Genomic DNA, 27,500 nt, shown 5'->3' on the forward strand with positions numbered 1-27,500 from the left:
AGCCCCTGCCTAGAATCCCCCAGTGAGGGGCTGGGGGCGTGGCTCAGCACTGTACCCCCCTACCTAAGATCCTCTACTGAGGGGCTTGGGTAGTAGCTCATGTAGAGCAGCCTTTTGCCCAATTTATACAATGCAGGGGCTCAGACCCAGGCCCTCGTGCATGCAAGATAATCACCTTATGGGCTGGTTTTTGGTTTTGTATTATTGTTTTCTTTTTGGTTTTGTTTGTTTTTAACAGGGTCTCACAACATAACCCATGATGGCCTCAAACTTGAAATCCTCACACCTCAGCTTCCTGAATGCTGGGAATACAGGTGTGTGTCATCATGCCCCACTTCTGAGTGCGTTTGTGTTGGTTGAACTGCGGATGGAACCCAGAATCTTACATATGTCAGGCGTTGCCCTACCATTCAACTGCACCGCCAGCCTGAGTGTGGCTTTGAGCATACCATTTGCATTCAGGGATGGCTGTTTGGTTGAGCCTGTAACGCTTTGGGGGTGGAGTCAGGAGGATCAGTTCCAGGTCATCCTCAGCTCCACGGCTGAGTTTGAGGACAGCCTGGACTATATGAGACACTCAAAAATAAAGGGGCTTGCTGGACACACATGGAACCCTGCGTTTAATTCCCAGTTGTGCGTAAACTCTGCATGGCTCACACCTGTAATTCCAGCACGTGGGAGGCAGAGAAAGGAAGATCTGGAGTTTCAAGGTCATCCTTAGGTATATAACAATCCCTGGGTAGATGACAAAACCTGTCTTAATTCTTCCAGGAAAAAAACAATAATAATATAAACAATACAGCAGCTGAATTTGAGCTGAATGCCCCCTACTCTTCCCTCTGTGGCAGAAGCAGAACTGTGGCCAGGGGCCGATACTGTGGAGAAGCTAGCCATTTAGAGACATCCCAAAGGAAAGACATTGGCTGAGTAGGTGAACCAGTGGCTTGAGACCCCTTCATAGAGGCAAACGACCCTTTTACAGGGACGCATAAGATCATCAGAAAACACGGATATAATTACATTATGATTGATAACAGCAAAATTACAGTTGTGAAGTAGCAATGGAAACAATGTTATGGTTGGGGTCACCACAACACGAGGAACTGTACTAAAGAGTGACAGCATTAGGAAGGTCTAGATGAATACCTCCTGGGATTCTCATTTTTCAAAGGCCCACCCTGTGCCTGAATGCACCAGGCAATCAGCCACAAAAGCAGCACAACACGTGGCCTGGGTCTTGTGGGGGAAGGCAAGGAAATGGCTCTACCCCCTTCCACCCTAGCGACCCTATGCCCAACCCAGCTGCCCATCAGCACAGCCTCACACCCCTCAGACTGGAAACTTGGCCTGGTGACCCACAGAAGTTGGAAGGGACCACTGTGACCCAGCCCTGCTGTACAGTCTGTATGCGTGCCCTGAACAAAGGAGCTTGGTGTGGTGTCTACTTCCGGCTGGGAAGATCCATCAGGCTCCACAGCTTAGAGAACAGAGGGAGTCTCGAGATGAGTATGGGAAAGCAGCTGCCAGTTGAAACAGGCCTGGCCCCAGGTAACCTAGAACCTACAGCGAGGCTGGTGATCCCAGCCCTCAGTCACCCCCATCCCCATATAGGGTCTCTTGGATTCAGTCTTTCTCTGGACCCATCCCAACACCTCGGCATCTTGGCAGTCACAGCAGGTTTATTAATGGCAGCAGAGCCCCTGACATCCAACCTAGGGACCAGACAGTGGTGGTGGCTGGGAGCAAAGCAGTGTGGGCTGGACAGCCTGGTCTCCTGGGTGAAGAATCTGGGCCACAGGGACTACAGGAGCAGTCGGGTCTCCCAAAAAAGCAGGTGCCACAGTTGTCCCTCATAGACATGGAGAAGACCATGTTGGGTCACAGCCCTCCCCAGAACTGGGACAAGGATCCTGAGCATGTGACAGATCTCCAAACGCCTGGCAGAGGCTTGGTGGACATGTCACGTCTGTAGCTCTAGAAGGTGATGGGGCTCTCTGGGTGCTGGGCTAGCCGGGATGGAACTGTGGGCTTCTTGAAGATCTTGCAGCACACGAAGCAGCTGGCCCAGTGAGTCCTCAGGAGCTGGATGGAGATATGTTGTAGGGAGGGCAGATATGGCTTCAAAGGTCTGAGATCCCCTACCCATGTGGCCCTGGAGGCAGCTGAGTCACCAAACCCCGAGTCCCAGGTGGGAGTGACCTACCTCCACCACAGCCTGTGGGTGAGGTGCCTGCTTCTGTTGCCCGACTCAGGAGCTGCTGCTTTTCCCTGCAGAGGAAGGCAGAGTGAGGGCCAGCAACCACAACTACCTTGCTGGGAAGGCAGAGATGTCACATGGGCTCTCTGAGTAGGGAGTACGGTACAAACAGGTGCTTTCAGTCCACAAGGAATCAACACGGGCTCAGCTTCCACTTTTCTGGTTCCAGCCATGTTCCTCTGTAGCCCACCATTCAAACATATAGAGGACAAAAGCCTCTCCTGGTCAGTACCTTTAAAGCTGTTCTCACCATACAGCCAAGCCTGATCTTGAAATTGCAATCCCCCTGCCTCAGCCTCTCTAGTGCTAGGGGTACAGGAATGATGAGCACCATGCCTGACCAGAAGGCCAACAGTAAACCAAGCCAAGCTGTGTCACCCTGGTTCTGCAGGGCCTATGGGAAATGAGCCGGATGCAGTCTGACGGTCCTCAGATACCAGCTATGGGAGGCAGTCAGCGGCAGGGCTGGGATGGGAAAGCCTGGTCTTCCCTTTGTCCTCCAGGCCTTGTTATTTCTTTTCTTTTTTTTTTTCTTTTTTCTTTTTTTTGTTTTGGTTTTTCGAGACAGGGTTTCTCTGTGTAGCCCTGGCTGTCCTGGAACTCACTCTGTAGACCAGGATGGCCTTGAACTCAGAAATCCACCTGCCTCTGCCTCCCAAGTGCTGGGATTAAAGGCATGTACCACCATGCCTATCTTTTTATTAAAAAAAAAACTTTAAAACATATTATTTTATATGTATAAGTATTTTTTTAGATTTATTTTATTTATATGAGTACACTGTAGCTGTCTTCAGACACACCAGAAGGGGGCATCAGATCCCATTACAGATGATTATGAGCCACCATGTGGTTGCTGGGAATTGAACTCAAGGCCTTTGGAAGAGCAGTCAGTGCTCTTAACCACTGAGCCATTTCTCCAGCCCCAGTATTTTTTGTATACATGTGTGTGTTTGTGCAGCACATGCATGCATGCCTAGTACGCGAAGAGGCCTGAAGAAGGTGTCTGTCCCTCATGGAACTGAAGTCACAGACCATTGTGAGATATCAGGTCAGTGTTCAAAACTTCTGAGCCATCTCTCCTGTTCAGATTTTTGAGGGAAGACCAAAATTCTGGAAGATCACTCAGTAACAAGGACCTTTGAATCACTTCCCGGGGTCCAGGAGGCACGTGCAGACAAGAGCCCCCTTTGCATAGCCTAGGAGAAAGCTCTAGGGAGCTGAGATGGCCTTAGAGCATCCTCCACCCTGGCCCCTCCCAGTGGTTCAGAGCTAATGAGGCATGTACTACTACCACTAGGCTCCAGGATGCTTTCCAAAACCAACGTCGCTAAACAGGATCCCTCTGCCCCATTCCAGAGGTCCTGAGTTCAATTCCCAGCAAACACATGGTGGCTCACAACCTTCTGTAATGGGATCTGATGCCCTCTTCTGATGGGTCTGAAGACAGTGGCAGTGTACTCATATACATAAATAAATAAATTTTTTAAAAAGCCAGTTATGGTACTGCTTGCTTGTAATCCCAGAGCTGGGGAGGCAAAGATAGGCAGGGATTTTCGGAAGTCAATCTTGTCAAAGCAGTGAGCTCAAGACTAATCAGAGATCTTGAGCAAAAATCTTGTCACAAAAACGAAAGAATTTTTAAAAAAAAGAAAAAGGAGGATGTTGGAGAGAGAGGTGAATCCTGGAGAGAGAGGAGGAGGATGGAGAGGGAGGAGGAGGATGGAGAGGGAGGAGGAGGATGGAGAGGGAGGAGGATGGAGAGAGGAGGATGGAGAGGGAGAGGAGGATGGAGAGAGAGGAGGAGGATGGAGAGGGAGGAGGAGAATGGAGAGGGAGGAGGAGGATGGAGAGGGAGGAGGAGGATGGAGAGGGAGGAGGAGGATGGAGAGAGAGGAGGAGGATGGAGAGGGAGGAGGAGGATGGAGAGGTGTCTCAGTGGTTCAGAGCATGTGCTTCTCCTCCAAAGGGCCTGAGTGGTCCATTCGCAGCACTTACAACTCCAGCTCCAGCATCCAGCGTCTCTGGCTTCTGTAGGCACCTGTACTCATGTGCACATCCTCACACATAGGTGCACATGTATACACATAATTAAAACAATGAGATTAAACGGAACTAGAAATAAAAAGGGGTGAGATAGATGGATAGAGAATAAGGGTGCACAAAAGGCTCTTCTAGGCCTGAGTTCCGTCATGTCCCATCCCCCATTCACATCAGGTGGCTCACGATCACCTTTAACTACACTCCAGGGGAATCTGATGCCCTCTTCTCACCCCACAGGTACCTGTGCACATATGGCATAAGGAGGCATACACACATGAAAATAAAAATATAACTATTTTGTTTGTTTGTTTGTTTGTTTTGAGACAAGGTTTCACTATGCAACCTTGGCTGGCCTAGAACTTGCCTAGGTTGACCTCCAACTCATACAAATCCTCTGCCTCAGCCTCCCGAGTGCTAGGCTCAAAGGTGCGCATACCACACTTGGATAAAAGTAAATCTGCCTAAGGCAGAAAAACACACATGGAGTCAGAGGCAAACAACCAACCAAAAGAGAAAGGCACAGGCCAGCTGTTTCTTAGCAGCCCTCAGGCGGGCACGTCTGCGAGGACCATGCAGCTGCCCCTCCTTGAGCCTCCTCACCGAAGAGCAGCCTCCATGCCTAGCAGGTGCCTGTACATGAGCTGAGCCTCAAGGTCATGGTCCAGTGGGTCATTCCATTCCTGCAGGGTCACTCGAGAGTGGGTCTTGTCACATCCCTGATCTGGAGGCAGAGAGAGGGCAGGGTTACAATGGAAATGCCATGCCCAGCTTCCTGGGAGTGCAGAAAAGGAAATAATGGAGCTTCGTGTAGGCGAGGAGTCTTGAGGGGTCCACTAGGGGCTGCTGAGATGATCCTGCCTGCCTGCCACTACCGACTCTTCTGCTCCCAGCAGATCATCATGGCTTCAACTGCTGGACCACAGAGTATACACTGGAAACTGGGTGTCCTGTGGCATTCAGATTAGGGGAGCTGGCAGCATTCTGGAAGGTCTGGAAGTTGCCCTGAACTACGCCATCATAGTAAGATGGGCCCGAGCTTCCAGCATTGGAATGAAGTGGTCCTGCTAATTACCAGCTCTGCCACCTCTGCCCACTTACATGCCCACTGTAAGCCTCAGTTATAGACTGTGGGCGTGCCCTAGCAGTAAAGCTGCTACCTAGAATCCCTGAGGAGCTCGGTGTGCCTCAGTGGTAGCGTGCTTACCTAGTGTGTTGGTGGGCCTGAGTGCCATATGCAGACACACACACGCACTCATGTATGCATGCACACACGTGCACAGGCATTCTAGTCTCAACTTCTTCCTGGTAAACCGGGACCTCAGGTTGTCTCACGGACCACAGTGAGCCCCACATCAGCTCCAATGAGGGAACCGCTTCGATGGCCACAAAGAGCAAAGTCAGGGAAGAGCCGGCACAGTGCAGTAGGGACGGAGCCGGTACAATGCAGTCGGGGCGGTGGGGCGGAGCCGGCACAGTGCAGTGGGGCGGTCAGCTTTTCCTATGCCAGGCTCTGTGGGCTGAGAGCTTTAAGCTTTAGTTAACTTTGTGAGTGGGGAAGGTCTTGAAATTTCCAGAACTGATGGACAGTGTCACATGACCATAATACCAGAAAGTTGGCTCAGCAGGTAAGAGCACTGTTTGCTCTTCCAGAGGACCAGGATTTGATTCCCAGCATCTACATGGCATCTCACAACTCTCTATAACTAGTTCTAAGGGATCCGACAAACTTCTGCCCTCTACAGGCACCTACACACACACACACACACACACACACACACACTATGCACACAGATATACCTGCATATATGTAAATAAAATAAATCTTTATTAAAATAAATATGAATCTTTAAAAGAGAGAGAGATTCTGGTAAGTTTTGTCAGACTATCCAATGAATTCACTCAAGTGTATCACACACCTTGCATGGTTTTTCCCAAACCATATGGTTACAGATTGTTCTGTGCCAGGGGTACCTGCAGGCCTGGCTGTCCTAGGGCAGCTTTGCCATAGAAAAGCATGTGACTTTCCAAGCTCTGAGAACCCCTCTCCCAGCCTATGACCTGCTTGGAACAGATACAGAGTAGGGGGACCCAGACCAGCACTCCCACCTGTCTTGTCCTTCTGGTGACAGCAGCTCCACTTGTCCCCACGGAAGATGCCGGGGTGGTATGATCCCAGGAGGCCCGTGTTGTTGGTGCTCACTTTGCGCAGTGCAGACAGCCACTGGTTCATCTCGTTCACACTCTGCAGGGACAGTGGCTCAGAAGTCTACCTGTTCCTCCTCATTGGCAGGTCCTCTCTTCTGAGCCACGCCCCCAGCCCCTCACGACTTTCTGCTTGGTACATACAAGCTAGAGCAATCTGGGAAGGGAGAGTCAAATGAGCAACTGTCTCCATCAGATGGGTCGGTAGGGAAGCCTGTGGGGCATTTCTGATTGATGACTAATGTGGGCCCAGCCCACTGCATGTGTTGCCAAATGTTAGCAGCTGGTCCTAGGGTGCACAAGAAGTCAGCTGAGTGAGCCACGGGGAGCAAGCCTATAGGCAGCAGTTCTTCATGGGCTCTGTTTGAGATCCAGCCTTCAGGTTACTGTCCTGGGATCCTGCCTGGCTTCTCCTGTAAGCCATTACAGGACTGTAATCTGTAACATTACATTACAGACTGTAATCTGTAACCGTAACCCTTTCCTCACCAAGTTGCTTTTGGTCACGGTCTTTATCACAGCAATAAAAACCTAATACACATACCTTCAACCCCTCAATTGAGAATTCTAGGCAGGCATTGTACCACTGAGCCATCCTCCCCAGCCCCTCACTGGGGGATTCTAGGCAGGGGCTCTACCACTGAGCCACGCCCCCAGCCCCTCACTGGGGGATTCTAGGCAGGGGCTCTATCCCAAGCCACACCCCCAGCCCCTCATTGGAGGATTCTAGGCAGGGGCTCTACCACTGAGCCATGCCCCCAGCCCCTCACTGGAGGATTCTAGGCAGGGGCTCTACCACTGAGCCAAGCCCCCAGCCCCTCACTGGGGGACTCTAAGCAGGTGCTCTCTTGCTTGAATCATGCCAAAAGTAACTTGACATTTTTAATATTTACTTTTGGAAACTGAGGCATTGAGGTTCAAGCTAGCCTGAAAACAGTAAGAGTCTTAAAAAAAAAATACAGACCGGAAAAGGAAAAAGCAAGCTCTTAGTCACAAGGACCTAGCCACACGCATACCTACATATGGAGGCTCAATGACAAACAAGAACCACCACGCATCTGGGCATGAGACCCCCAGGACAGAATATACACACAGCCTGCAGTACCTAAGGTAGCCGACAGGGGGTGAAGGGGAGAGGAGGACTAAGTCCACATTCTAAGCCCAGGACACTCCTGCAGCCTCCTCCTCAGAGCGCCTCCACAGGCCACACCTTGCACTGCAGGTAGACAGTCTGGGCCCGGCCAACATCGTCAGCGTAGATGACCTGCATGACGTGGGAGCTGCCAAAGCTCTTTTCCTCTACCTTCTCCGCAGCCCGGATGCTGGCCAGCTTGATGAAGATGCTTTTCTGGGGCAGTCAGAAAAAAGGAGGCTGAGGGGCCGGACCATGTTGCTCTACTTTCTTATCTGGTCTCCACATCCCCTCCAGCAGGTGGCATTAGAGCGTACAGTGAGGAATCTGAACAACCCCTTTCTTGTTCCTAACGTCCTGCTCCGTGAAGGGATCTCAGCCAGAGTTAAGAACAAACACCAAGCCTGGAATGGGCGGGGTACTGAGCATCAGACTTAGAGCAAGATGGCATGTGTCGAGGGTAAACCTGCTTTTACGGTTTGCATCCAGGAAGGTTTGCAGAGCAGCCAGTATGCTAAAGTACCCTACCCTGTAAGTATGCTGCCCAATAAGCAGAATTTGTCCTATCTGTCATTTTGTTTTGAGACAGGGTCTCACGTCGCCCAGACTGGCTTTGAACTGTCTATGTAGTTGAGGTTGGTCTTAGAAGTCTTAGGGCTCCTGCTTCTAGCTCCCAATTGCTGGGCTTACAAACAAGCACCATCCTAGGAAGCCTCGTGCTCACTCACCTTGGAGCTGGATGTCTTAGCGAAGCTGAGAGCTTCCGTGGTAAGGAAGAAGTAGAGTTTCTTGAACGAGGAGGACGCAAGAGGACCTTTGCCTTTGGTCCTGTGGATAAACAGTGGTCCCTCCTTCACAGGCGGTGCCGGTGAGTTCAATGCCTGCTTCAGGTCCAGCTCTGAAAGCAGGAAAGAAAACAGGCAAGAAAGCCTGGCTATCAAATGGTCGGGGAGATTAGGGGAGGAGCTAAAATCAACTGGAGTAGAAACAAATTCCGGATGCAGGGACTAGTGGCGGGCAGGGTCGTGTGGGAAAAGGGCTAGGGAAGAAGGTTGGTTGGTGCAATGTTTGCCTAGCTTGGACAGACCCTGAGTTAGAGTCACAACACCGCATAAACCCGGGCTTGGTGGCACATGCCTATAATCTCAGCTTTTGGAGGTGGAGGCCAGAGGATCCACCTGGATTTAAGGTTATCCTTGGCATTGAGTTTGCGGCCAGCCGTGGGTTACATGAGACCCTGTCTAAAACAAAATAACAAAAAGCCAGGGTGGGAAGAGAGGACTAAGTCTGGGTGGGCAGGGCGGTAGGTGGGGTCAAGTAACAAACTTGCACCCAGGCCTTGGACATGATGCTTGGTGAAGTTCTTGCCTTCCTTTTCTTCTATGTCCACGAGCTTCGTAATGAAGTCCTTCAGCTGCACCACACCCTGGCGCACAGTGGGCTGTAGTGGTTCCATCCACGACTCTTTGGCCCTGGAGACCGGTGTGTCCATATTGCCTACGTTCTGGACTGCCTAGGAGTGACAGCAAGAACGATAGAGCTTTGGGGAAACAACAGTTCATCCATGGCTGCCTACTTCAATCTAGAGACGGAGGCTGAGGAGGCAGAGGCCTTACACGGTCCCATAGGGGAACCAGGGATGCATGGATCACGGCGTTTTGAGTCTTTGGACACCTGATTACTTGGGATCAACATTTTGGCTTTTGTCTGCAAGTCTGCTTAGTTACATTATGATTGTGTGTATGTTGGGGCTTGCCTGGGTATGTGTGGAACTCGGATACTGATTATGGGAGTTGACTATTCCTTCCTTTCATCATGCAGGATCCAAGGATGGATCTCAGGTCACCAGGCTTGGCAGCAAGCATCCTTATCTACTGAGCCCACTTGCTGGCCCTGAAAGTTTCATCCTACTATCAAACTGCTGATGTTGGGTCAATAGATGCACGTCTGGGAATAAGATTAGAACTGGAAAGATTCCAGTTCACTAGACAGGCTTTGGGCTTTTTTTGTGTCTCCTTGTGTGTGATCACGAGAATGCTTTTAAACTGTGAAGTGCGGTGCCATAGAGGATCCCTGGCCTGTCTGCAAGACCTTCCTAGTGCCAATTAGTGCGACACTGCGGAGCCTGCCAGGGTCCCTTTGCACCTAACTGGCCTTCCCGTCCCAATCTGCAGGCCCACACCTTGGCCAACAGAAGGAGCGTGCGGCTGGTGCGAGCATCTGCATGCCGCTCTCGCAGGTGGAAGAGCTTGGGTGACAGGATGGCGGGAGAGAAGAAGCGCAGGCACAGGAAGCTGGTGACCGCGATGAATGGTACGTTCTAGAAGGGTGCGGAGAGTAGAGACTGGTCAAGAAGCATATCCATCCCGAGTGATTCCCTTTCTGTCCCGGCCTTCTGCTCTGCCGACGGGTGCGCACCTGGTGCTGGGCGCTCGGGAAGCGCTCGCGCACGCGCCTGAACAGTTGCCGAAAAGTGGCGCGGACCACAGCTGGGCACGCGCGAACCGAGCGGCATATGGCGCTCAGCAGCGCCACCAAGTGGGCACGCAGCGTCTGAGCGCTCTGCTCTAACACTTCAGCCTCTGTCTGTGGGCGGTGCAGCCCAGAGCACCTGCAGGAGATTAACCAACAGACAAAGTCAGGACTTACAAATACGTAGCAGCTGGGGGTCCCATGTGACAACAACCGATACAGAGAGAAAGGAACCATAAACACCTTTACACAGGACCTGAATTGGCACAGTTGGCCACCCAGCGATTACCCCGGCCTCACCCTACATCCTTAACTTCCACTTTGCTGGGGTCCAGCTCCACGTACTTCTTCTCCTCGAACACTCTGTCAATGACGGGGCCCAGGATGCCATGCAGATAGCGCATCCCTGCCACCTGAGGGCCACCATAAACCACACTAGTTAACCACCCGGTGTACCATCTGCCTGAAGTATTGACTCAGCTTTGGGCCAGATGCACAATTACGGTGACTTGTCTACTGAATGTGTGTCTACAGGCATGCATGAATACATCCATGTATAGGTGAATTAATAAATGAGTGATGAAAATATCTGGCCTTCAAGGGACATAGACACAGACGGAACTACCCTCTGTGGACATGAGGGTCTTTGTCTGTGAGATGACCATGCAACCTCACCTTCAGAAAAGACTCCATGGACTTTGAGGCCAGAGAATTGCTCCGGAAGAGGGTGTTGGCCTCACCTGCAAGCAGAAGTTCTAGTGGGCAAGGAGCTGGGACAAGCAAGACCTTGGACGCAGGAAGACAGGAGGACCTCAGGGATGGAGGACCTCGGAGATGGAGGACCTCGGGGATGGAGTCTTGGCCCCTCAGTCAATGGCTTTCTCAACATTTCCCACCTGCCCTGCCTGGACTATTCTTTTCAGGGAGGGAACAGCCTTTAGAGGGGCCCATTAATTAATGTGCTAAAGAGGGCCTCCTCCACCCTGCCTGGGACAAGTCCTCTCAGGCCTCACTGGTGCGGCCCAGCTCCAGCTGAAAGAGCAGGTCCAGAAAGTCCGTGGCCAGCCCCTGCCCCAGGAAGAGCTTGAGGAGAGTGGTGGCCACTTCCTGACGAGACTCAGCACTAGTCGTCTCCTCAATGACAGGAATCAGCTGTCCAGGGCCCTGCAGAAAGGGGTAGTGCTCAAACCCACAGGGAACCTAAACCAGCCCAGGGTTAAGACCTCAGAGCATCATGGGAAGGTTGTCTGGGCAGAGGGTGGGGTCCTTTGGACATTGGTTAGTGCCCTCCCAGCCCCGGGAGTCAGCTTATTGCTCTGTAGAAGGGGGAACTGCTCATCTAACTGTGGACCCTCCCGGTCTCCCCCAGGGTCTCCTCACCTGAGTGCCCAGCTTCACCTCCTGACACAACAGTTGTACCAGAGGCTGGTAACAGATGGACGGCAGCACTGTCTCATCCCGCAGCCGCACCTCCAACTGCAAGGAGCCCAGGTTGCCCCTGGAATGGGCAGCCTGTGATGTCTCTACCAGGGACCTAGTTTCCCTGGGCCACATCCACTCATGCAGGCTCAGGCTTTTCCCCTTGGAGATTAGCAATGTGTTCTCTTTGCTCGTATCTATCCGCTACTCCACTCCAGCTTGGCCTTTCTGTGTCCCTGTCTGGAAGATCCTCCTCACCCTATTACCCAAAGAACTCGCACCGTTTTCCAAAGCCTAGTGCCATCGTGCCGCCTGACTCCAGGGGACTATGGGATGCCGCTTGTGCACACCAAGCTCCCTTATTCCAAATCACCAATTCTAGAACATGGCCATTTCACCTGTGTGCTTTGCCCAGGAAGCAAATTGTTAAGCTAACAGAGAAAGTCAGGCTCCAGTAAGTTAGGCAACAGGCTGTAACAAATCTAGCCACTAAGACTTCTTACTGTGACTCTCCCGGAGAAGGCATTGACTAAGGCTTACTGTTATGGTTCCTGTTATCCTCCGTGTATAGCACACTGAGGAAGTCATGTAGCCCAGCACATACCCCATGTGCTGAAGTCATCAAGACTGTTCTAGACTGCTAGCCAGATGCCATGGGCGGGGCACACCCCTGGCCACCTGTCCCTGCCCTGAGAAGAACACAGATGAGGGGTATGGGACCTTCTTCAGAGATCCAATGCTCAGTCAACCAAGGGGTGTGAGGGAGATCAAAACAAGCCGAAGATTTTTTAGATGGGGCCACCAGATTGAGCAGAAAAGACAAGACACTACATTAAATTAGCAGGTTTTTAGTAACAATGTGGCTTGAATTCTCAGTGATCTTTTTTTCCTTCTTTGAGACAAAGTCACACCTTGTAGATTCAGGTTAACCTGGAACTCTACAGTCCCCTGACTCAGCTTCCCAAGAGCCTGGATTACAAGTGTGAACCACCTCATCTGGTTTGCACTTCTACATTAAAAAAAATAACCGCCAGGGCTCAGCTGGAGCTCAGGGGGAGCACTTACCTAGCATAATAAATCCTTGGGTTTGATATATAGCATGGGGTGGGTAGGGAACCCTGGTAGGGTAGCCTGGGCTACATGAGACACTGTCTCAAAAAAAAAAAAAAAGAATTATTTATCTGAAACTTAGTTTTGAGATAGGGTCTTGAGATTAGAAAATTTAGGTTTTGGGATAGGGTCAACCCAACTGGCCTCCAATTTTAAAACAGGTTACAAGTGTATTTCGCTCTGCTTGACTCCAGGCGTCCCATTCATGTCCATGCTTGCACAGGCCACAGTGCACAGCTATAGCGTCGAGATGACTGCTGAGCCATCTTGACAGCACAAGGTGTTCTAGCACTTACCTGATTTTTCCCTTCGTGGTGCTGGAAATCAACCCTGTGGCCTTGTGCCTACCGGGCAGGCACTCTACATCTGGCATATCCCCACGCTTGTCCTGCCTTTCATATGGCACCTCTAATTCTGGAGACTCTTGAGGAAAGAGGGTTCAGAGCCATGGCTCCGAGGCACTCTCCCTAGGGACTAGGGATCTGCAAGGAAGCCCTTTAAAGGGAAAGGATCTGAGGACATATTCTAGAAAGTACCAGAACATACAAAAACCGGAGATCCATGTATAACTTTTAGCTCAGAGGACAAGAATATAAAAAAGGAGCAGTAAGCTCCCACCTGCCTGCGAGAGGGGCTGGCATAGTGGACAAAGGCTGAGAGACTTGAGCTGTGAACCCTTGACCCTTGACCTTTCTTTCTCAGCACACACCCCAGGGTCCGCTGGTAACACTCACTTGCCTCGATGGCTTTTGGACTGGTCAGGCTGCAGCTGGAACCAGCCCTCTTCCTGCTGGGCTGAACACAGTCTCTGGACATTGACTGCCACCTGAAAAAGGGCAGATGAGGCTGGAACACTCAAGTCACCTCTTGGCTAAGTACTGAGCCTTCTTCTTCTTCTTTTTTTCTGAAGCTGGGGTTAGAACCCAGGGCCTCACAGGTGTGAAGCAAGCACTCCACCCCTGAGCCCCACCCCTCTCTGCTCCCTGGTGAGTTCTAGGCAGGTGCTAGCCCATCTGGAATTAACTGAAATCCAAAAACAGAGGATACACCTGTGAGGGGTTTCTGCTTAATTTGAAGTGGGATGTTCTACTTTTTGGGGGGTGGAGTGGGGGAGCGGTTGAAGACAGGGTTTCTCTGTGTATTCCTGGCTGTCCTGGAACTTACTCTAAAAATCAGGCTGGCCTTGAACTCAGAGATCTGCCTGCCTCTGACTCCTGTGTGCTGGGACTAAAGGCATGCGCCACCATCGCCTTCGGGAAGACTTGCTAATTTGCATCTTTGATGTAGGAACCTTTTGTCCTTTTGCCTGCTTGTCCTTGCTTTCGTGGCATTAGAGCCCACTTATCTGGGACCCCAGCACACATCGAAGACCCCCCCTTCTTTCTTTAGGTTCTGTTACTCTAGAGAACCCTGAAGACTACAAGAATGTGTTTCATTTTTTTTTTTTTTTTAAAAAGAAACTTTCTGTTTTGTTTTCTCCAGACAAGGTCTCCCTATGTAGCACAGGTTGGCCTAGCACTCACTCTGTAGACCAGGCTGGCTTCAGACTTAAAGAGACCCACCTGCCTCTGCCTCCTGAGTGTTGGGATTAAAGTCGTGTGCTACCACACCTGGCTTCTTTCTTTTTTTGAAATAGGGTCTTAAGTCTTCAAGATCCTCTCGCCCCCACATCCCAAGTACTGGAATTGCAGACATGGACCACCATGCTTGGCTTGTAACTTCATTTGTTGTGACTGGATCTCACTGTGTAATCCATGGTAGCTCCAAATCTGCAACCCTCCTGCCTCAGACTTCCAAGTCCTGGAAGAGCTGCAATGCCTGGCTTACTTTTTATTTTGAAACAAGGTATGGCTAAGTAGCCCCGGCTGGCCATGATGAATTCACTCTGTAGTCCACGTGGAAAGGAGATCTTGCCTCAGCCTCCCAAATATCTGGGATGAAGGGCTTGTGCCACTAGGCTTGGCTTCAAGTATTGCTCTCCTACAGCAGAGGGGCACCATGGTCCCAGAGCACCAGAATAGCTGGATCAGAGCAATCCTAACTTTACAGTCTGAGAAAGTCAGTGTATTAGCAGAAATGGATACCAGATGGGTGTGGTCTGGGCAGTCAGTGGGTGTAGCCTGGGCCAGTAGTGGGTGTAACCTGGGCAGGTGGTGGGTGTAGCCTGGGCAGGAGGTGGGTGTAGCCTGGGCAGGAGGTGGGTGTAGCCTGGGCAGGTGGTGGGTGTAGGCTGGGCAGGTGGTGGGTGTAGGCTGGGCAGGAGGTGGGTGTAGGCTAGGCAGGTGGTGGGTGTAGCCTGGGCAGGCGGTGGGTGTGGCATGGGCAGGCGGTGGGTGTGGCCTGGGCAGGCGGTGGGTGTGGCCTGGGCAGGTGGGGGTGGGGATGGGGTTGAAGCAAGTGGGGGGTGGGGCTGGTACTTACTTTGCCTAGGAAGTCATTCCGGCTAACAAGATCCCAGTCCCAGACCTCTACCAGCAGTGCTTCCGAGGCTCCCTTTTCTAGCTCAAAATCAAACGTCTCATTCCAGCGTGGGTAGCAGGATTTCTTCACCACCTGCTCCGATAGGGATAGTGGACTCAGTTCACAGGACTGCCCAGCGCCAACACCTCCCCTGGCTCTGTACTGGTAAATGCTTCCAGATCCAACCAGCAGTGGTGGAGCAAGCCTGTCACTCCAGCTACTCAGAAGGCCAGAAGACTGAAAGTTCAAGGCCAGCTTGAGCCACTTAGTGAGACTCTTACTCTTTTAAAAAAAAAAAAAAATGAATGCCTTAAACTTGGTGCCCGAGTCCTGCTGCTAATGTGAGATGAGTTTTTGAGTGGGTAAAGGGTGTCCCTAAGGCAACCCACCTACAAATAAATAAATGATTAAAAGGGCTGGGGGCGTGGCTCAGCGGTGGAGACCCTGCCTAGAATCCCACCCACAGTGAGGGGCTGGGGGCGTGGCTCAGTGGTAGAGCCCCTGCCTAGAATCCCCCAGTGAGGAGCTGGGGGCGTGGCTCAGTGGGAGAGCCCCTGCCTAGAATCCCACCCACAGTGAGGGGCTGGGGGCGTGGCTCAGTGGTAGAGCCCCTGCCTAGAATCCCCCAATGAGGGGCTGGGGCGTGGCTCAGTGGTAGAGCTCCTGCCTAGAATCCCCCAGTGAGGAGCTGGGGGCGTGGCTCAGTGGGAGAGCCCCTGCCTAGAATCCCCCAGTGAGGGGCTGGGGCGTGGCTCAGTGGTAGAGCTCCTGCCTAGAATCCCCCAGTGAGGGGCTGGGGGCGTGGCTCAGTGGTAGAGCCCCTGCCTAGAATCCCCCAGTGAGGGGCTGGGGCGTGGCTCAGTGGTAGAGCATCTGCCTAGAATCCCCCAGTGAGGGGCTGGGGCGTGGCTCAGTGGTAGAGCATCTGCCTAGCATGTTCTGAGTACAGGATTCAGTCCCCTGTATTGAAGAAACACTTCATAAGAGATAGCACACTTCACAAAGGGGAAATTGAGGTCCAGCGAGAACAAGCATCTCATCTAAGGCCACGCAGCAAAACAGAGGTTGCATTGAGAACCCAGCTCTGGACAAGCTCCTGCAGGGTGTCACCCTCTTCAAGGAAGATGTTCATATGAAACTCAAGATTCAGAAGCTGTTCAGAGTTTTCGCGTCCCCCACTCCATCCCCTCCAGTCCATCCAGTTTTCTTACCGAGGTCTCCTGGGTCCGGCCATTGTAGTGCACTCGGACAAAAGGGTCGGATGCGCCATTCCGGTCTTTTGGTGCTAAGTCCCTGGGAGTGAACCGGGACAGGGGATTATTGCTCCTGCAGCTCGTCTGCAGGATGGGGTGAACACGGCAGGCTGGGATTGGCTCATCCATGGCTGCTGACATCATACTGGCTGACTGCATGGCGATTCTCCCCTCCCCCACTACGATCACTCATAGCCCCCTTGCCTACCGGCCGTGAAGGCTCCTAACCGAACAGCTGCAGAGATACCCTTGTGCCTGACTTGTTCAACAGAAGAGAAGGCAAGAACAGCTGGGAACTATCAGACACACAGCACTCAGGAAGCTGAGGCAGGAGGATCGTGAGTTTGAGGCTAGCCTGAATGGCATACTGTCAGTGTGAGATGCATAGCAAGACTGTCTCAAAGAGCAGGGGTGGGCATCATGCTCCCCTACCAGACTTGCTAAGAGGAGGCTGGTGGCTTGGCTTGGAGCAGAGGTAGGGGAGTGCGGGGGTGAGAAGACATGTGTCTGTGTTGCCCATCCTAGTGAGGAATGCTTAAGTGACGGCCCCTAGGTCCATGCATGCAACCATGAGCACTGCCAGAGGCAGCCCGGTGTCAGCATGGCTGAGGAGGGTGGAGAGAGGCAGATGGGAGGGGATTGTGGATGAGAGGAAGAATGAGGGCGGATAGGCTATGGCTCAGCCATTCCTCATAGCTCCAGCCTCAGGCAGCCACAAGATATGCAAAGTATCAATCATGCAACACGCATCCCTCTATTAACTGGAGAGACCACTTCCTCCCAAACGGACTGTCTCGGGCATATTCAGTTTCTTTTGTGGAACTGGCTGGCCGGAGGCTGCCCACTGGCCCAGGGGTGGACTGGAAAGACTGTGCTATCCCACCCACACACCCTGTGTGAACACATTATTCCCTTTTGCCTTCGTGAGAGACAACACACACACACACACACACACACACACACACACTGTCACAGGACAGGGAGGAGGCTGGAGCCAGAAGGGAAGGCGCCTCTCATGGGGTGTCTGTGAGTCACAGCCAGGCCCAGACAGGAGTGGGGACAGAAGTTAAAAATACCCCAAGGCTGGGGGTTAGTTCTGTCACAGGTGACTCAGGCCCACAGAGCCATCCAAGCCATTATCCCACCCCCACACCCTGTCTGGACATATCAAGAACTTTTCCCCTTCCACCCCATGAGAGACCATACACAACACAGACACACAAATACATATCCACAGTATGTGCGCACGTGTGCACGCACACATACACAAATACACATACACATACAGACACACAAACACATACCCACAGTGCATATACACACACACACATACCCACAGCACACACCATACACACGCACAGACATGACACACATACCACACACATATGCACACATGTGAACACACACAGGGGAAGTTTATATACTGGGGTTGGAAGCTCAGACCTAGTAGTGGGACATTGGTATCTCAACACCGTTCAAAGGTGCAGTGGTAGCCTGCAGTGGTGTCACACGCCTTCAATCTCAGCACTCAGGGAGGCAGAGGCAGGAGGATCTCTGAGCTTGAGACCAGTCTGGTCTACAGAGAGAGTTTTAGGACAGCCAGGGCTACACAGAGAACCCCTGTCTTGATAAACCAAAAAAAAAAAAAAAAAGTTTGCACACAACCTCTGCTCCCCTAGTTTTGGGGACCTCAAGTTCCATTTTTGGGCATCATTTTAGGCTGAGCAAGGTGGGGCCCCTGAAATCACAGCACCCAGAAAGGTGTGGCAGGAGGGTCATGAGTTTGAGGCCAGCCTGGGCTACAGAGCAAGACCCTGTATCATAATAAAAGACAGAAAAGCTGTGGCTCAGTTGGTAGAGGCCTTGTCCTGGGTTTGAGCCCTAGCACAGCATAAACTGGATACCATGGTTCACATAGGTAACTCCAGAACAGGCGAGTGGAGGTAGGCAGATCAGAAGTTCATGGTCAATGCTACAAGGCCAAACCTTGTCTCAAAAGAGAGGGGGAGACAGAGACAGACAGACAGACAGACAGACAGACAGACAGACAGACACACACACACACACACACACACACACACACACACACACACTGGGAGGGGAGGAGGGAGGGAGAGGGAGGGAGAGAATTCAGAGCCCAGCGATGGTGGTGCATGCCTTTAGTCCCAGCACTCCGGAGGCAGAGGCAGGCAGATTTCAGCCAGGGCAATTTCACAGAGAAACTGTCTCAACAAAACAAAGCAAGAAAATTCAGATCAGAAGAAGGGATCATCTTGTATCTATAGAGTGGTCGCTCAGGCAACACCTCAGCATCTGGACGGTCAGATCATCTCTTAAGAGTAGGAGGAAGAAGGAGACTGGGCCTCCCCACGTCCCCTCCTCCAGCCCGTCTCACCTGGCCTCAAGCACCGAGCAGCGCAGACGGCTGGCATGGACCCCTGGCACCACCTCCAGGCGCAGGTGGATCTCACCCTGCACCTCCTCGTTCGGGTCCACCTCCATCAGGAGGGTCCATCCACTGAACCCTGTAGGGCTTCATGTCAGTCAAGGATGGGCCCCGCCCACCACGCCCGTCACCCACAGACCCACCTGCCCCCCCCATAGCTTCCCCATCACCCCCTTGAAGTCCTCTGGATATTCCTAGTGACAGATGCGGAAACTGAGGCGGGGGGGGGGGGCGAGCAGCAGTTGAAAGTGCTGAGATATCTGTCTATTGATTGTGTGGGGTTATGCCCGTTTGAGCTACACTGAGTGGCCAGGGAACTCTCCGGATCTTCCAGTCTTTTCCTGACAATGCTGGAGTTATAGGCACAAGTAGTCATGCCTGGTTTTTACTCAGGTCCTGGGGATTTGAACTCAGGTCCTCTTGCTTTCACGACAAGCATTCTTCCTGAGTCACCTCCCTAGTCCCCTATTTTTTCCCATTATAAAGCAGAGTCTCATGTAGCCTAGGGCTGGCCTCACACTCCTGATCCTCCTGCCTCCACCTCCCCAATGCCAGGATTACAGGCCTGCACAAACACAGCTCCTAGGCCTTCATTATGAATCTGGACTTGGATTACAGGCTCCTGACCCCGACTGGTTGTGGGAATCTCCTCTCTGTCCTTGGCTTTCCCACCTTAACACGAGAACAGTGGCTCCCTCCAGGCTCCCGGGGTGATAGTCTGAAGACCAGATGTGGGAACTACAGGGACCCACCGCGGGGAAATGTACCAGGGGCACCTGGACAGCTCAGGCTACCCCAAGAGAGGCCACCAGCCTGGCCATGTCAGGAGGTTCTGTGAGTCAGCAGAGCCTGCCACCCCCTCATCCCCACCCCCCAGCCTCACAGACAGGGACAGGTGTGTGCCCCAGGAAGCCAAGGAACAAGTCAGAGGCTCAGCTAGCAGAGCCCAAAGGACCTGTGAACTCCTGGGCTCGACCATCTGAAAAGTCCAGAGAGGTTGAGACCTGTTTGAGGTTACACAGTGAGACCTGGGCAGGGCTGAAACCTCTAAAAAAAAAAAAAAAAACAGTGTACATTCTGGAAATAATCCAAATGGCCCTGCAGTCTGAACCAGCATCAGGCCAATTCCCTAGGGTTTCGGACCCATGTGGAGGGACTCAGCAGAAAATAGAAACTACACGGAATGGTAGGAGTGCCAGGTGCCAAGTAGACCAGCGGAGAAATGGGGCACCTTACCCTTTGGGTGAGAGGCTAGCGCGTCCCTCGTGAGGCAGACCTTCCCAATCACATCGTCCTGGCTAGGGGTGGAGACAGAGTCAGAGTTGAGCTATGGAACCAGTCTGCCTGGAGACCAGCAAACTCAGCCCTTACAGCTCAGGCCCCATCCTCCAGGAAGCCCTCAGTTGCAGGATAGCACAATACAGCAGAACACAGAACATCTGTGCAGGCTGTGGACACTCTCATGGTACATGGCACACTTCTGCACGTGAGACCTACAACACACCAAACTCATGCCCTCTGGGTGCCCACTTCATAGGTCACGCCACAATGCGCACCTGTGCCCACATGCGTGCACATGCGCATACATGTGTGTGTGCCAGTTCAGTATGCTCAGTCCCACCTCTCCCCAACCCCTCTCCACATCCCCACATACAAAGAGGATGCAAAGAGACCAGCCGTCAGTCACAGCGATGGTCACATCCTGGTCCAGCTGCAGAGCAGGGCAAACTTACCTAAGAGCATCTTCATCCATGACATAAAAGGCCACCATGTGGAACGTGGGGGGTAAATGCACTTGGTACTCTTCACCCCAGAAGGGGCACAGGGTCTTCCACACAGTGGCTGTCCTATAAGAGAAGACACCTCAAGACCTGGTCAACCCACCCCCATCTTCTTTGTGTCTGGTACCTGGTGACCACATTGGCTCAGCATAGAACAGACCCTTCCCACCTTCCAGCCTTTGCTGTTGGCCTCCTGTTCACCCTGGATCCATGAGCTATTGTTGTACATTTGGGGAAACTGACCCCACGGTTGTCGATAGCTCAAAGTAGTGGTGTAGAGGCAAAGCAGGGACACCCTCCCTCCCTCAAGAACAGAGCTGTCAGTCAACTCATGGGATTCACTAGGGTATAGGGTCTAGGGTGGGCTGAAGTCCCGAATGGAAGCTCAGAGGGCACTCAACTACTTCCCAGATGGGTCATGAGGAATGCGGGCATCTCTGTCTCTGTATGGTCAGAACTGCCACGCCCCTCTCCCTGCCTGCTGCCCATGCTTAAAGAAAGCCCGAGCTTAGGCATCGCTTGCCAACTGACGCTAGGGTCAGCAATGGTTGCCCCTTCCAGGTGTGCTGTACAGCCCAGTAGCTCTGGTCATGGACTTTAGAGAGCAGGGTCTGGGTGAGGGGCAGGATAGGACAACAAACAGCAGTCCATAGGGTTGGAGTTGGTGAGATAGTTTATCCGGTGCCCAGCCCGACGGCCTGGGACCCTCATGGTGGAAGGAGAGGACCAATTCCTGCAGATTGTTCTCGGATGTCCACCTACAAGCTGTGGCATGCTTTCTTCCCTCATCTCTAAATAAATCAATGAATGTAAAAATAAATTTAGGTTGGCCAGTGGTGGCACACGCCTTTGATCCCAGCACTAGGGAGGCAGACGTAGGTAGATCGCTGAGTTTGAGACCAGCCTGGTCTAGTAGTCCAACTCCCCAACAATAGTCAGCGGCAGCTGTGAACGGAGGTCCAAGGATCTAGCAGTTGCTCAGTCCCACAAGGCGAGCAGGCGAAGAAGAGTTCTAGAACAACCAGGGCTGTTACACAGACAAACTCTGTCTCGAAAAGGAAGGAGGAGGAAGAGGAGGAGGAGGAGGAAGAAGGAAAGGAGGAAGAAGAGGAAGAGGAGGAGGGGGAGGAAGAAGGGGAGAGGGAGGGGGAGAGGGAGGGGAGGAGGAGGAGGAGGAGGAGGAGAAGAAGAAGAAGAAGAAGAAGAAGAAGAAGAAGAAGAAGAAGAAGTAGAAATAATTGGGTAGTCGATAGAAAGGGCAGTCAGCAGTCAGAGGAAGTGGCCCTTCTGGGCTTAAAGAACAGATTTATTAGGAATAATCTCTAGGAGAGAGTCTCTCAGAGAGAGGGGTCCCAACTCAGAGCACAACAAAGTTCTGGTGTCAACCAGACTTGACTTCAACCTGGGTTTGTCAGCTTCTTAGGTGTGAAGAGACCCTGGACAAGTGACTTAGTCTGAGCCTTAATTTTCCCATCTGTAAATAGGGTTTAATGATACAGTATCCGCTGTAATGAATCCCAAAGGACTGATAAGGGGTTAGCGGAGAGACTGGTGGATAGCTCTATGTCTCTCTGGATGGTAAGGTTTACAAAGATGGACCCGGGCAGGTGACAGATGCTTCTCTGAAGGGCAGTAGATAAGGATAGCCTTGAAGTCTTGGACGAGTTCCAGATAGGTCTTTCTCACTGAGACAGTATGAGAGTCCCAAAGGGATTCGGGGCTCCTAGCCTTCATCCCAATGCGGAAGGAGCAGGAGGCTGGATGAGGGAGGTCAGCCCGCCCCCTAGCTTCAAGAAGGGAGCCGTACCTGATGATGGGTTCATTGTCCACCTTCACGATGCAGTAGGGGTCGCTGCTGCCCGTGCTGCAAGACAGACCGGAAAGGGACAGGGCTGGTTAGCTGCCTGATGGGGACCAGGCTGGGATTAGGGATAAACTATAGGAGGCACGAGGGGTCCTGGGGGCGGGGCTAGGGACACTGGGAGGGTGGTTGTCTAGAGTGAAAATTTTGCTGGAGGCGCGACTTCAGTGGGACTGAAACAAGTTTAGAAGGGCCTGGGGGTGAGGCCAGGGTACGTAACACTGAGAGGGACCCTTCCTGGAGGGCTTGGGAAAGGGGACTGTAGGACAAACCTAATGAACACAGAACCACTGTGGGGGCGGGGTTAGAGGCGGGGATTTATGAAAAGCTAGGGCCTGGGGGGGTGGGGCTTGGGGTACTGCGTGGGGGGGGGGGGTAAGTAGAAGAAGCGTTTCGCTGCTGGGGCGGAAGGGAAGCTTGCTGGGGGTAAGGCTTGTAAGAAACTCTAGGGGGAGAGGCTTTAGGGGCTTGGTTCCTCACTGGGCTCACAGCAGGAGGGAAGGCGGGGCTGGCTCCTCCCAGGCAGTGCCCCTCCCTCTGCCTGAGAAGGCATCCCAAGATAGTGGAGACCTAGGTGCCTTTTCCAGGCCGCAGCCCAGAGCCTTCAAAACACACGTCCCTGGGAGCGGATGAGAAGTAAAGGAGGGACCTTCTCTGGGCTTCCCAGTCCACGCTCCCAGATGAGGCCCTCCACTCACTGTTCTTCCCGGACCCTTACCAGTGTCAGCAACAAAAGCCAGGCATCTCCCAGCACCTCTGACCTCCATACCAAAGGCTCACCCTGCATGTTTTCTTCTGAGCCTTTACCCTACTGTCCCTGCTGCAGGGGACAGCCTTCTCCTGTAAGAACCCTCTCAGCAGGGCTCCCCTGGGATCCGGCCGGCTATCCCTCCGGCTACACTTTGATCCTTAGTACCCCAGGCGTAGCAGGAATGCCCTTACCTACCGGACAGTGAGCTACTTATGTGTGAGTAAACGCCTTCTCTTGAAGCTGAGCGCAGGACTTGGCTCAAGACAGGGGCCTGGTGCTTATTGAACGGATAATCCTGAAAAAGGGCTGGAGAAGGCAAGCCCAGAATTTGGTAAACGTATATGTATATGGTGTATATGTGTATGATGTATATATGCATGCCATATTCTAGAGATTTGGGCCCTACAGAGAATGTAATGGGCAAAAAGAGGGTGTGTGTAGAACTATCCCTGGGGTTTGCCATTCATAAAGAGGAAGTGCATTTACGTGATAGAAGCTAGGAGAATTCCAATTTCTACTTCCCATTTTTCCCCCCAGATACCGGGGCCCTCCAGAACGTTAGGTAAGGGCTCTAAGGCTGAGCCACATTCTCCAGGCTGTCACGGGAAGATTCGAAACAGGTGCTATGCTGCTAAGCCACGCCCTCGGCCCCTCATTGGGGGATTCTACGCCCGCCTCTAAGCTTTCTCTCCAGTCCCAAACTTCTTAATTTTCTAAGGGGACCTTTGAGGCAGGAGATGTCACTGGGATCAAAAGCCCCCTGCGTCCCCCCCTGAAAAAAAAATACAAAAACAAAACAGGAAACATCTGCCCAGACTGTTTGGCTTCAGGAAAGTGGGAAGTGTAACGTCAAGCACAGAGTAGCTTCCCCGAGTCTCTGAGACAGCATAAGGCTGGTGCACCCAAGGTCCTAGATACTGGTGGCATTCCTGACTCTTGATCTCTGTTATCACACGAGTCCTCTCCTCCAGCGAGTCCTCTCCAGCATCCCTAGTTTATGTCACAGCAGCCCAAAGCTGGGAGACTCCAGTTCCCAAAGTGACCCCAGGAACAGAGCACATAGTCATTTTCACAAGGAATTCAGAGCAAGGCCCAAAGACTAGTGCCCAGCCAAGGTGACATGGGGCTCTTCGGTTGTGTTTTCTGAATTCTAAATAAATTTTAAAATATTTTTTAAAATTGTGTGTGTGTGTGCATGTGTGCGTGTGTGTGTCTGTGTGTGTGTGTGTGTGCACGCGCGTGCGCGCGTGCGCTCACATGCCGGTGGACGGCAGAAGAGGATGAGGATGCTGGATCCCTGGAGCTGGAGGTGCCCGCCCCACGTGGGTGCTGGGAACTGACCTAGTCTGCTGCAAGAGCAGATCGAATTCTGAAACACGGAGCAGCCTCCAGTCTCTGGGCGGTCTTTCTGTTGGTTTCCTTTTTTTGAGACAGCTCTTCACTCCGTAACCCAGCCTAGTCTCATGCCTTTGATCCTCCTGCCTCAGCCTCCTGAGGACTTGGGTAACAAACAGGCACGTGGCACAGGGCTCAGCTTCCGTCTGGCCTGTGACCCACAGAAGGGTCCCCTCTGCCTTGCTACTGCTTCCCACCTCAGAGGTCCTTGGGGTGGAGAACCTTTCTTTTCACTGCCTTGCTGAATGAATGAGTGGATGCCTGAGCGAATGGCGTTTCTAGGCAGGACCAATCATAGCAATGGCTCAGAGGCAAGAATATAACTTGGGGGGACTCAGAGAACGAACAGATCCCCAGTGTACAGAGCCGGGCCCAGCAGCAGTCCTGTTCCCTCCCCATATACTCTTTACCCTGGTGAGACTTGTGGAAGTGTACCCCGTCTTCCATCATTCCTTCCTCAAGCCAGTGGCCACTGGCCCGGTCTGGCGACTTGTAGGCCTCTATATTTAGGGCTCTGGCAGTTTCTAGACTGGAAGAGGAAGGAGAGGGCAAACCCCGAAATAGCCCTAGGCTTGTCCCCAGGGCCACAGACAGGTTATAGGAGCCAGTGGGGCACTAGTCACTGTGGGACTCAGCTTTTGCCCAGCTGACCTAGGTACCCAGGAATGGAAGATAGTCGTGAGTGGGCACAGAGAGGCAGAATCAGAACACTGTTTGCAATAGCAGCTTCAGAAGAATAAATACAAAGGGGATGCCAGATGTGGTGGGTGGCACACTCATGTGTCATACACCTTGGGAAGGCGAGGCAGGAGGATGGTGAGTTTGAGACCAGCCTGGGATGCATGGTGAGGTAGCATCCCGATAGAGCAGAAAATTCTAAGACAATGAGTCACAGTCCCTGTCCTCACAGTTGTCAGGGACTGGCAACCTCTGAAGGCGTCTCGGTGACCAAAATGTCCAAGGGCAAGGGCAGAACCTCAGACTCCTCCCCAAAGGTACTAGGGGAAAGCATCATATAGGAAGTTTGAGAAAGGCCCTGTAGGATGAATAGCAGTTCTCAGGGGGGCGTGCCTAAAAGGAATGTCTGAGGGTCTCTAATATTTAAAAGCAGGATTAGTCAGGAGAGAAGCCCAATCGTGGGGGCTGGCGTTAATGAGATGGCTCAAGGGACGACTTTCAGTTCGGAACTGGAAACTGCGTGCACTCAGCCGGCTTCCAGGGGCAAGCACGGGGATGGTGATAGGGGTGCAGGCGAGTGGGGCAGGCTGAGAAGTAGGGCCAGAAAAGAGATTCCAGAATCAGCACCCACAGCCCTGGGTGGCCCCTCTCCTGGGAGTGGAAACCTCTTCTCAGAGTCCCAGAGGGGCGAGGCCCAGAGGCCCAGGTAGCTTCTGGAGCTTGGCGCCAGAGCCAGCTGTTGGCAGGGATGGGGAGAAGGTGACAGACAGAAGGGGCTGCTCCTTCCAGCAGACACCAGCCAGAGGAAGCCAAGATGACCTGGTTTACCAATGCCCAGGGAAGGGAGGGCGGGCCTGAGGGCTTGGGGGAGGTTGTAGGGGAACTGGGAAGGCCTGGAGGGCTCCCCCTGCCCCAGATCCCTTGTGGAGGCTCATTTAGACTCCACCCTAGAGACCTAATTTCCACTGGAGCCCCTCCTCCCTTTATGCACAGAAACCCACCTTAAGTCAGCCCACCCTCCTCCCTCTCCATTGCCATGGCAACTGCTGAGCTGGCCTCTTCAGGCCCAGGGGGCCTTGAACTGGAACTGCTCCTGGCGCTGAGAGTGCTGGGAGAGTCCGCTTGCCCGAGAGATGAACACACACACACACACACACACACACACACACCACACCTCCCCCGCTTCTCAGTTCTCTGTAGCCAGGAAACCCACCGGAACACGGAGCGAACTTTGAACCCTAAGCCTCTGGCCACGCCCCTTTCTTTGGTTTTCCGATAGTCACTTCTCCCCCACACTAGGATTTCGGCACTTGGTTCACAGAAACTGAATCTTTGCAAATGAGGACGTACGAAAGCCACGAGACACATTCTAAGAGTCACGCAGTTGATCTCGGGAACCCACTAAAAACAGTGTGACAAAGGGGTGTCTGAAAGCTCTCCCCAAATCTGGCCATGGATTAGAGGAAGCTTTATTGAGGATGGTAATGCATTTTAGGAGCCCTAGATTCACGACCTTGCTTTGACACCGTTAGCTGCTAACATTTCATGTCTATCGGCATCGGTTTTCTAATCTGTAAAATGGTCGGAGGAGAAATGCCTTGCAGGGAGCGATTAAAGGGAGAGGCCGGGCAGAGTCAAGGGAAACTCTAAATCCTGCCTCTACGTATCCCTCCTGTCCCCCTGACCTAGCCCCCACTTTCCACACCTGCACTCCTTGCCCAATGAATAGCGAGCAAGTCCGGCGGACAATTCTTGGGGTTATTATGGGCTCCCGAACTACAGCGAAAGAGCTCTGGTTTTCGAGGGGCACTCCGCCCCTTTCAACCACACCCTGGGCAGTCCTTGCGATGCCACCCCAGCGCCAGCTTCAGTCCTTTAAACCCCCGCCCCCTATAAACTCCGGCTTACTGCCTTTCCCAGGTGGAGAAGCCCCTCCCTTGTCTCTAGCCGTCCACCCTTAGCTTGCCCCCTCTCCGCCCTGTCAGGTATCCACAGCAAATCTCACTGTCCCCATTTTCCTAGCCTGTCCCCCTCCGTGGCTGCACACGCCACACCCTCTCCGCTGCTCTCCTTGTGGGGAAGCCCTAAGGACCCCCGCAAAGGTCAAGTATATAAAAGGGGATCCCATCAAAGTTGGGGTGGCCACCCCTACCCGCTACTCACATGTCCTTTGCGGGCAGATTTTTCCCTTCTACGATTCGGATGGACAACGAACTGCGCTTGGCCATTGCGGGTCGGCGACG

The 27,500-nt window shown here is 52.7% G+C and overlaps 1 protein-coding gene across 2 annotated transcripts in view; it reads right to left on the reverse strand.

The window, feature by feature from the left end:
• Positions 1 to 1,661: 1,661 nt before the first annotated feature.
• Positions 1,662 to 27,500, reverse strand: part of Rasa4b (RAS p21 protein activator 4B) — a 26,011-nt gene continuing 172 nt past the window's right edge. The window contains exons 1-21 of one of the 2 annotated variants that reach the window (XM_028765964.1): positions 27,421 to 27,500; positions 22,380 to 22,436; positions 20,525 to 20,638; positions 20,028 to 20,089; positions 18,741 to 18,870; positions 16,304 to 16,385; positions 15,054 to 15,185; positions 13,367 to 13,458; positions 11,484 to 11,601; positions 11,117 to 11,267; positions 10,779 to 10,843; positions 10,404 to 10,516; positions 10,050 to 10,242; positions 9,814 to 9,951; positions 9,000 to 9,144; positions 8,360 to 8,529; positions 7,710 to 7,847; positions 6,404 to 6,539; positions 4,898 to 5,018; positions 2,204 to 2,268; positions 1,662 to 2,082 (exon numbers count right to left, since the gene is read on the reverse strand). The exon at positions 27,421 to 27,500 is cut by the window's right edge and continues 172 nt beyond it. In XM_028765964.1, coding sequence (XP_028621797.1) covers positions 1,961 to 2,082; positions 2,204 to 2,268; positions 4,898 to 5,018; positions 6,404 to 6,539; positions 7,710 to 7,847; positions 8,360 to 8,529; positions 9,000 to 9,144; positions 9,814 to 9,951; positions 10,050 to 10,242; positions 10,404 to 10,516; positions 10,779 to 10,843; positions 11,117 to 11,267; positions 11,484 to 11,601; positions 13,367 to 13,458; positions 15,054 to 15,185; positions 16,304 to 16,385; positions 18,741 to 18,870; positions 20,028 to 20,089; positions 20,525 to 20,638; positions 22,380 to 22,436; positions 27,421 to 27,485 — 2,409 coding nt within the window. In that variant the 5' untranslated portion in view covers positions 27,486 to 27,500 and the 3' untranslated portion in view covers positions 1,662 to 1,960. The other variant, XM_028765965.1, reaches the window with a different exon arrangement.

This window comes from Grammomys surdaster, unplaced genomic scaffold (genome assembly GCF_004785775.1).
Source record: "Grammomys surdaster isolate TR1022 unplaced genomic scaffold, NIH_TR_1.0 166, whole genome shotgun sequence".
NCBI classification, from domain to species: Eukaryota; Metazoa; Chordata; class Mammalia; order Rodentia; family Muridae; genus Grammomys; species Grammomys surdaster.